The 10,714-nt window shown below is 39.4% G+C and overlaps 2 protein-coding genes across 2 annotated transcripts; one reads left to right on the forward strand and one right to left on the reverse strand.

Moving 5' to 3' along the window:
* Window positions 1-1,339: 1,339 nt before the first annotated feature.
* MELLADRAFT_95830 (uncharacterized protein) lies at window positions 1,340-1,609 on the forward strand (the record flags this gene model as incomplete). The annotated part of the gene is made up of 1 exon (XM_007407051.1): window positions 1,340-1,609. One exon carries the CDS (start codon window positions 1,340-1,342, stop codon window positions 1,607-1,609), a length of 270 nt encoding a protein of 89 aa, XP_007407113.1.
* A 6,340-nt stretch (window positions 1,610-7,949) lies between these two features.
* MELLADRAFT_104050 (uncharacterized protein) lies at window positions 7,950-9,999 on the reverse strand (the record flags this gene model as incomplete). Its single annotated transcript, XM_007407292.1, has 6 exons — window positions 7,950-7,977; window positions 8,051-8,308; window positions 8,391-8,630; window positions 8,716-9,148; window positions 9,231-9,335; window positions 9,546-9,999. The coding sequence occupies 6 exons, from the start codon at window positions 9,997-9,999 to the stop codon at window positions 7,950-7,952; spliced, it is 1,518 nt and encodes a 505-aa protein (XP_007407354.1).
* Window positions 10,000-10,714: the final 715 nt, after the last annotated feature.

Consider the following 10,714-nt stretch of genomic DNA (forward strand, 5'->3'; position numbering starts at 1 on the left):
AGGTTAGTTGAACAATCATTTATTGCGAGAATGCAATATTCAGGAGTAAAATGAGGCTGCGAATGGAAAGATAGTTCGATGTAAAAGATATAGAACTTAAGATTAAAATGGAGGTGTGCATGCAGGTGATATCTGATGCGTCATGGCAGTCGAAATCATGTACCATAGGAAGGGATGCTTTGGAAGTCAATATATAGGATTTTGTGTTATTTAAGACGGTAAAGGAAATATGATACAGTAACAAAGTCAATGGTGGTCGAAATAAAGTACCGTAGGTAGGGATGATTTGGAAGTTCATGTATAAGATTTTATGTCAAATGAGGCAGGAAAGGAAATAGTATCAAGGTTAAGGGAGACGTTACTTGAATTAGGCATAGGGTGGATGCATCAGTTTAACAGCACCAATAGGGGAATAAGCGAGAAGGGAATATTGAAAGCTCACAAGAAAAATGCTCAATCCAAATTAGGCAAAGAAATGATGTCAAATTAACAAAATTCGAATATAGGAATTATGAGTGTCAAATGCGGATGGAGGCAACTTTGCATTTAGGATATGACACTGAGAGATGTCTTAATGCGGAGGAACAGGGGGAAAGGAAGGTTCAAGGGGTGGATGGGCGTAATTTTTGAGTATAAAAATAGGGTTACTTTGCGGGAGGAAATCAATTTGTTTGATGCGCACCTCACCAGCAAATCATGATTTCGAAAGATTTCTGATGGCTGAAACTGAGGTGCGTACTGTGTAGATGTAAATTTGTAAGGTCCAACCTTCAAGTGATACGTCAGTGCTTATGCTCTTTAGTACTAAGGCATAAATGCTGATATTTTGCTTGAGGGGGTGGGTTTTACTAACACCGCGGGAATTAATAAGTATGAAGCCCGATTGAGCGAAGTTGCGGTGTCCGAGTCCGCAACTTCCATCAATCACGGGTCTCGTTTGCAATACGTTCACATTACGTTTGCAGGTTCCCCTCGAGCTGCCCTCACGTTTAGATATGTAGACCCTCATAGATCCTCAAGTAGAAGAAAAAATTTGTCTTTCATTTTTGTCCTCTCTTTTTGTGGATACTTTCAATCCTCTTTTAACGTAAGTCAAACAAACTCCTGCTTCACTGCATCAAAATCCAAAACAAATCTCTGATACTCTTTTGAAATCCTTTTTTCTGTCTTAGGTTTTCATAAAAACACATGATGATTTCACTCTTTAGAATTCTTTCTTTTGTTTTGACAAATCAACTCATTTACATTTCTTTTCAATCATAAAATTTCTATGTAAATTACTCTTGTAGCTTTGTTTTCCTTCGTTTTTTTCTTTCTTTGTTTGATTCACTTTCATGCTATGAATCATGTATCTTTCTCAATTAATTCAAATACCTATCCCCTCTTGTTTCTCTTAATCAGAAAATCTACATGTAGGATTATGATTGTCCTTTCTCTTCCTAATTCTTATATTTGCATTTTTTTGTTCGATTTCGATTCTGTTTGTAATCGTTCTTTGAAATCGATCTCGAATTTGATCAATTTATTTGTGTTTAGACTTTGTTTCGATGATCATGTATGGAAAAATACCTCAATCAGAATGATAAACAGATCTATCTCAAAGGATTGATACAACAAGTTGTTGATGTCACTCAAGAACCATTGGAGTTAACCTTATGTGGATTTGAGAACAAGCTAAGAATGAGCGTGTTGATAAGTTACTGGTGTGGTTAAGGTCCCTTTTGAGGCCTCTGATCATCATGTGAAAGGAACTGAGGGAGACGGAATTGTGACAAAACAGGATATGTACATGATACATGAAATTTGACTAGACGTGCGCATACAGGGCAGCCCGAGGGAAACCTGCAAACGTAATGTGAACGTATTGCAAACGAAACCCGTGATTGAAGGAAGTTGCGGACTTGGACACCGCAACTTCGCTCAATCGAGTTTCATACTTATCAATTCCCGCGGTGTAATTTACATTTATTTAATTTCATATCTTATAAGTCTCTTTGTAATCTATGATTGTATGCTGTCTTCAAATATCACACTCCAGGGTTTCTGATAGAAAATCTTACAAAATTGAGTTGGACACTTCATGGTTTTGAGATACAAACAATATGAAGATGAAAATTAAATTACTACCTGATTAATCTCTTAGAATCTTTGGTTGACATCTGCAATCAATCTTGTTCAAGCCATGATTCTTTTCATATACAATCATCAATGTGGTTTATGATCCAAGTTGAAGTTTGATTGAGATAGAGAAATATTTGGAGTTGGAAGTCACGTCATTCTCCTCCTTCTGTGACAACATATACTAAGGTCAGGATTGGGCTGGCTGCAATGTGCAAAAGTGATTTGCATTCACATCTCAGCAAGACAATTTACCTGATGCAAAAATACCCCAGCACACTGGCTCACCATTGTGCATTGCAATATAGGCCCCTGGATCCACCAATTACCTGTTGAACTACCGTGTGATAGATCCCAACCATCAATTGATCTCAAAAATGCTGATGATGGCCTGGTGCAATTTGTTTTAGAAAGAACAGGTCACCGGGGGGACGGAGTGGAGTAATCCCAGATAGTTTGATTGTCTTATCTGTACTGTCGGTCATTGTTCCTTCGGACCTTTCCGAAACGAAGGATACAGACGAGAGAAGATTGAAGCAGATGTGCGATGATGATTAGAGTTTTAGAAAGTAGATTCAAGAAGCTAATTGAGTCGTTCGAAGAACTAGGAATTGAGATATGGTTTTAATTCAGTCGGTAGACGCTGGGCTCATAACCTCTTGAGCTCTGGAACAGTCAGAGAAAGAGACAAAGGAAAGGTGTGTAAATTTCACGGACTGAATCAGACAAAAAACAGAGAAACAGAAAACAGAGAGAAATCCTACCTGGAACAGTCAGAGAAAGAGACAAAGGAAAGGTGAAGAAGAAGCACCTTTCCTTGACTGCTCCAGTATGATTTATATAGTGAAACTTTTACATAACGGTTTTCACATGATGTAATATGTTTGTTGAGCACACACTTAGATTCTACGTATCATGGGTTAGTCTCACAGGACTTTTACATAAAGAATTAAAAGTCATGCAGGACTATCCCAACAGAAATTACCTTGGAAGAAATAAATAGGAGAGCCGGTGTCCCCGCTATGCTGGATCTCCAGGTAATAGAAGGGAGGGAGGGATGGAAAAGAAAATAAAATAGGAAATGTATCCTTAATAGTAAGAAGTAGAGACTGATGATGAGATAGATAAAGATTGATAATAATTGATAATAAGTGAAATTGTCAAAATGGGAGTGCGCTTGTAGCGGAGAGTAAGATAGGAGCTTTATAATCATCTTTCGACCGTGGAGGTTTGAGAAAGGATGACGTCTCTTTCTACCAATGTGGCGATGAGGTCTAGATGGGTTCTTGATTCCTCTTTCTCGTATCTCCTAAACTTTTAATTGTAAATTATTACTCTTTTGAGATTCATCCGTTACGGATTGATTCATGTCTCCATGGACAAGCTTTACACTTCGTACCTTCTGCAAAGACCAATCCATTTAATCATTCACTACTATTCCTTCTTCCTATGAAAATAAAGTTCTCCCGCCTATATCAGCTTAGTGTTGATCTAGGCGGGAGCAGTGAGGGCTGGAGGCCAAACTCGTGACCTTCAGGTGACGAGAAGGGCCAGTCTTAGGTAATATAGCACCTTAGAGAGAAACTGATAAGGGTTTATGAGGATACCTTATCAGAATCTCCAAAAGGGGAAATTACCTTGGAAGAAATAAATAGGAGAGCCGGTGTCCCCATACTCAGGGCTTGTGGCAGTCCTGAGCCGCTCCGGCTCTCCCCTTTTACTGACGTCAGCCCTCATTCTCTAATCTATTTTCACTTTCCACTGTGATAAGTAGAATTAGGACAAGAATTTGTATTGGCATTTTTGAAAAGCAAGAAACAATATGATGTTATAACAAAACTATGAGTGATAAGATGGAATTTTATCGCCTGTCGAGATTAAAACATTTTCTGCTGATCGCCAATCTGCGTCGCTCCATTCACGTTGATACAGTTTGTGGCAATCGGATTTCCAGCGACCGAGCTTTTTCAGTGCCTCTGAGTCTATCCCTTTCTTGGTAAGGAGGGTTGCCCCTCCAATTCGGAATGAATGTCCGGATAGGTTGCTGTTGACTCCCCATGCTTGCGAGAGGGCTCGGTCTAGAATTGGTCTCGTAATCGCCCGAGTTTGGTTGTCGTCCCAAGTCATGAAGATGCGGGGATCTTTAACCCTTTCCATGCGACGTAGGAGCTTCCCAATGGCCCTGAAAGGGCACAGCCGGCCTTTAGTTTCTCGCAACACTAAATATTGAGTTTCTCCGTTTTTTGAGGTCTTCGCGTCTCGGAGAGTCAAACGTACCGCTCTGTGACCATCTACCAGTATGAAAATCACATCTGACTTTTTGATAGCGGTAATATCTCTTCTATCAAGAACTGAGGACTTATACACCAATTCTCCCATCCTAGCTAAACCCCAATAAGCTGTGAGAACAAGAGCTTTCAAACCTACAGAGTCTATCTCGTTTTCTTCTAGATTATCTACCAATTTCACTAGGTCCTTTGGAGATACTGGTTGTCTTCCGTAAGTTAAAAGAATTGACGTTGTTTCAAGTCTTTGAGATAAGCGTAGGATACTTTGTATTCTCGTAGGTAGAAGAACAGGGGCTGCTATTCCATGGAAATCGTGCCACGTTCGTACTGCTGAAAGGTACTTGTGTATCGTTACAACTTTTATTGGTTTATTCGTTGCTTTGATGTTGTGATTGTGTCCTGCCCACACTACGAAGTGCTCGATTGTTGAGTGTGAGGCTGGAAAGGCTTTGAGACTGAACTTCGTAGTAAACGTTTTAAACTTTTTAACTCCCGAGGCGTAAGATTCTAGGGTTGACTGTTTCCAACCGCCCATTACCATGTGTCTTTGTGAGCTTGATAAAGGTAAATTTATACTGTCGTTGATTCGTAAGAACGGTAAGAGGTCTTTCATTTCGTTGGCAAAAACAACTGGAGGAGGAATTTGATTTAGAAGTTGTGTCGTCTTTTAGAAAAACTAGTGTTACTACTCACAGTTAGTGGGCGTCGAGACCTATGTGGTGTGTGATCTGGCCGGGTCGATGAGGTTCAGTAGGGTTACTTCGATAAGATGTAAGTATCCATCGTCCTATTTAAAAAACTTCTTTAAAAACTTCTTTTAGGGATATCGTATCACAACTTCTAGACGTCCGCTTCTGTCGTGCAAAGGATCATGACTTCTGTGGGCTAGGAAGTAAAGGGAATCTTTATTTCAAATTCTCAAAGACTGATTGTTACAAAAGGAGTGACAAATTCTCAAAAATGACAGTGACTGACTAATTTATATACAAAAAACTATCTGTCGCAATTCACAAATTAAAAATTTTGGACAGATGTCATAGTGTCTGGGAAAACTTAGGAGTGATCGCATTCGTCTGTGTTGCGTAGGTATGATTTCAAATCTTTAGGTAAATCAACCACCACTTGATAATACCACAACAGATGATTGGGTGTGATTCCCCTCGATAACTCGTCGGCTCTGTTGTCGATGGAGGTAACCCTTCTTTGTTCCAACTGACAATTGGTTGAGTATAGGAGAGTGCTGATTTCTTTCCATTCATGGTTAACCCAAAAGTCGCGTGAGCGTTCGTTTCGCAATACTCCTTCAGTGGTGGTATTATCGGTTAGCACTAGAAAACGTAATCCTTCCACTGGTTGCAATTTCTTTAGCATCAGTAGACCCAAACGGACGGCTACCGCCTCGAGCCAAGCTATGCCTTTTTTCGGTTGGCCGGACTCTGGCGGCAAATCCCATTCGGGTAGTAACTTGAATTGCGACCAGTGTTTCCCGATAAGGACACCTATCCCAAAGGACGTTGAGGCGTCACCCACCCAGCCAACGTTAGATACTGATCTTCGTTGTAGTAGGTGTCTGTTCGGAAAGGCTTGTAACGCCTTCAGCCAAACGTTCATATCGCCTCTTACTGTTGATGGCATTTTCCTTGTTGCATATACATTCACCCATTCAGCTAGCCATTTGAAATTATTAGATAGGTAGCAGCGTAGTTGAGGTAAGATATAAGATACGTGATTCAACCTTCCATTCATTTTTTCGACTTCCTTGTGTGTGTAATCAACTTTGGCAAGGAACTCTTCTAGCTGAGCGGTTCGTTGCGATAGTTTCGAGTCAGGCAGACGGACCGTTTTTTCCTTTATGTTCCAAACAAAACCAATGTACTTCTGTTCGTCTGCAAAATGTGAAAATTTTGTTTTGTTTGTTTTCACTCCCAAAGCTGAGCTATAAGCTACTACCTGGTCCATGTTGATGGTGTCTGATTCTTCCTTGATTAGGAGGTTGTCGTCCACCCATTGAAAGACATCAAGTAAGTTGAATTGAAGTTTGACTAAATCTTTCCATGCGTCCGCCGGACCCCCGAAACTCCCACAACCTGCTACTCCACCAAAAGAGATACAGATGTCGATATAATGGAAACCCGCTGAATCGGTGATAATCAGGTAAGGCCATTGACTGGGGAGTGTTCCTATTTGTCGGTACGCCTTCTCCCAGTCGTAGAGGGCTGCTTTTGCTGAAACTGAGAGATTTGCTATAAATTCTGCCACCTTCAAGAAATTATCCCAGTCGTAAGGAAGTTGTCTTTATTTACAAAAGAGTTCACGCTCGGTATGAGAGGATTATTCTTAGGGAAAGATAGATCGTTGATGGGTCTAAAGGACCCATCTCCATTGACTACGGCTCCGATTGGACTAGATCTGAAGAATGGAAATTTTGATCGTAATTCCTCTGTCGTGAATGGGCCAAACATTCGACCGGCCTTGATTTCGTTTTGAATGTTGGACATTACCTTCTCTTGCACTTTGTTTGCAGAACTATGATTTGGTGGGCAATAGAAATCCATTCCATTGATTGTATGAGGTGGGATTCCTTGATCGAAACCTTCAGCAAATCCGTCAATCACAAATTGATATTTTCACTGCCAGCATTAAATAGGTTCCCTGGTCGGAACATGACCTAGGCTGGGAATATCATTGAGAGAAGAATGGAGCATCAAATCATCTTGCACTGCACATCTGAGCCATAAAGCATACACTACATATGTGCAAACATCTGAGTAAATCCTTAGCTATCAGCTACATACAGGTCTGCTCAGTTATCTGCTCATCTAGATAAAAAAATCATGTGTAATACATGCTGTAACTTTGTTCAGATTGAGAAACACATTTCAAAATATTGACTACATATATCACAATGGCTACTCAGGAAATATTCATGGAACTGTGTAACAGTAGCAGAATGGGAATCTGATCACTAGGACCCATATTCCCATCTGGGAACCTCTTTAATGCTGGCAGTGTTTGGTAATAAATCTTTCTTGTACAGCTCCTCCCTCCATAGATCTATGTTCATTTTGCTGTACGGTTCTTTTGGCCATCTTTTTAGGAGACAAACTGCTGGATTAGATTGCTGTGTTCGATGCTCTTTTAATTCTAATGTGTCGCTAGGGGGCTTTGTGTCTTCTCTTCTTCTTACATTTGAGTTTGACAATTCATTCTTTTGATCGTGAATCGGAAAAGAATTCTTGTGGTCATCTACCTGCATGTCTCTATACCTAAAAAGATTATGGGACGTAATGGCAAGCAAATAGAAAAATGGAAGCAAATATGGTAAACACCTCATTCACTTGAAAAATCTTTGGAAAGAAGGTTTTATTTAATTGTTAAAAAAGAGTGATTGGTATTTCATGCTCATGTTTTCAACTTTCATATCAGTTATACAACATTTCCCACATCAGTATTCTCTGATAGTGGTGTTACACTTAATACTACAGTCTCTTGTTAACTTAAAAAACTCTTCTACTTCAAGAAACACAGATAGTTTTAATCTCTTTAAACAAGGGGGAGATGTACAGTCTGACTAGGAAAATTGAGATAAAAAATTCGGAAATTCGAAAGTGATAAATGTCTGTAAAAAACTAGCTAAAACTCACTGTTGGCGTGGTCTGCCTCTAGTGCTGATCCCACCTCTACCTCTACGATTGTTTCCTCTGCCACTTGCTTCGTTAACTCCTTGATTAAACGTTTGGTTACGAACTTCGTTTTCTCTGGCATTAACTTGAGGTTGAGGTTGATCGTGCCTTTCTTGAGTGAAAGGTGCCCTTGGAGGTCGCACTGCCCTTCTGTTGTGTGACGGAAATGGGTTGTTCGTAGTGGTGTTTCGTCTCTTTTTACTGTTTGTTGATGTTCCTCTAAAAGATTATTTTTTTTTGTTGTCAAATTCATTTTAGCTCCGAACATACTCAGATTTTTCTGAATCGAAAGGGGGCTTACTCATTCCAAGAGCCTGTTATTGGGTTTCTATTTTCGTAACGCCCGCCTTTTGCATAAGGATTGGTGTTTCCAAAAGATAGTTCTCCGGTTTTTGATGCTCGTTCTTTTGCTCTTTTTTCGTAGTTTTCTACGTATAAACTCGCATCTGGCATGGGAACACCTTTTGCTCGATGAGTAGCAAGTTGTGATTGAAACATAATGTCGTATCTGAGGGCTACCATCCAACATTCGGTCGATTCTCTAAAAATTTTTCGGAACCGTTTGTATGTTAGACTTCTATGTGTGATTTTTGTATGTGGACAAAAAGGAACCTCTTCATACGTACTTTATGTTTTTGACATGTTTTATGTGAGTCTTTAATTGCTTCGCTAGTATCGCGAATTTATACGTTTCCTTCAAGTATTTTCTCAGGAGAGAAATTCCATCTATCCATTCACCGAAAGACATTGCGTACTCGGATGGGGGGTTCAATCCTCTATTTCTAGATGATTTTGAAGAGGAAGATGGTTGATTTTTATGACTTTCATCTTGGTCTTGTTGTACGAAGGACGGGTTTAAGACGGTGAGAGGGACCTTCTTGTTTAACTTCAACATCGCTTCATTCCAATAGGTTTGTAAAGTTGGTAGGAGTGATTTACATGGAAGTCCAGATTGAAATCTGATTCCATTTTCTTTAGAAACTTTCATTTTCTTAGATGATGAAGATTTTATCTTCTTCGTCTTCGCTTTCTTACCGTGTTCATTCATTCCGTCTTTCCCTTTAAAGATAGAATTTGGTATTGATTCATTTAGATGTTTTGTTCATCATTTCCAAAATTTTTATTTTAAGGAATTACATACCTTTCTTTTCGACGTTTGTCTCTTTCTTCTTTATGTTTGCTTTTTCTCTTTCTTTGATCGCCTTGTTGATTGCTTTGTCAAGGGATTTAATCGACTTCTTCTTGCCTACATGGTTACAAACCAATGCTTATGTTAGTCTTTTCTTCTCAAGAGATTAAAAATTCCCAGTGGAGGTCACCATCTGGTTCGAGCTTTTCTTTCGAAAACTCTAGACAATTTGTCTCTTCCCCGTCTAGGAGGCGCTCAAACTTGGGAGCTAGCGATGTATGAGGACCATCACTGATGAAAAGTTTTTTAGGAAAAACTTTTACTTACTCTTTTTAGACTTGACTTCTTGTTCTGATGAATCTGAATCGCTCTCAGACGAAACTGATTCTTCTGATGATGACTGAGAATCGTTACTGTCTGATGAATCTGAGGATGATTCGTCTGAATCTTCTGAGGATGGGCCTTCTGAAGAATCTTCGTCCTCTGAGCTGATCAGTGATATTTGTGGTGCCGTTTTGTTTCGGTTTTCGACTTCTTCATCTTGATAGTTCTCCATCATCTCTGCTATGTCATCTCTAAGCTGTTCGTCTAAAGCTTCACCGTCTAATGCGTCGTTGTCTCTTTCTTCTTCTGGATTGTCAGTCCCTTCTAAATTGTTATTGGCTGGGAGATCCTGGTCTGCTCCGGATGATGAAGGTGGTGGGATCTCAATTGGGTTGGCTTGTGAATCGATCGTTCTACCGCTTCTGGTAGCTCTGGTGATTTGTTGTTGACTAGGCATATCTGAGGATTATGTATGTATGGATTATTGAGATAATGGATAGGTGTAGAAATTGGAGGGGATAGATTCTGATCTAAACGAATTGAGTGTGAAATGTGAGTTTTAAAATAGCGATGAATAGAACGTTTAGAATACTAATGCTAAAAACTGATTGTAAACTAGGTTTATAAAGCTCTTATAAACTATTGTTTGTATTGACGAGATCGATTTAAGGGATTTGTTAGATAGTTTGTTTATCGCTAATATAGGTTGTTTAAGATTTAAAAGAAAATAAAATAGGAAATGTATCCTTAATAGTAAGAAGTAGAGACTGATGATGAGATAGATAAAGATTGATAATAATTGATAATAAGTTAAATTGTCGAAATGAGAGTGCGCTTGTAGCGGAGAGTAAGATAGGAGCTTTATAATCATCTTTCGACCGTGGAGGTTCGAGAAAGGATGACGTCTCTTTCTACCAATGTGGCGATGAGGTCTAGATGGGTTCTTGATTCCTCTTTCTCGTATCTCCTAAACTTTTAATTGTAAATTATTACTCTTTCAAGATTCATCCGTTACGGATTGATTCATGTCTCCATGGACGAGCTTTACACTTCGTACCTTCTGCAAAGACCAATGTTGAAATTTTTGCTCGAGAACTTAGGTATCTCTCTTCCATCAAGATCACTTAGATACATATCATCAATTGGTCAATACCATGAAGTTGAGACTGTCC

The sequence above is a fragment of the Melampsora larici-populina genome, assembly GCF_000204055.1.
Source record: "Melampsora larici-populina 98AG31 unplaced genomic scaffold MELLAscaffold_8, whole genome shotgun sequence".
Classification (NCBI taxonomy): Eukaryota; Fungi; Basidiomycota; class Pucciniomycetes; order Pucciniales; family Melampsoraceae; genus Melampsora; species Melampsora laricis-populina.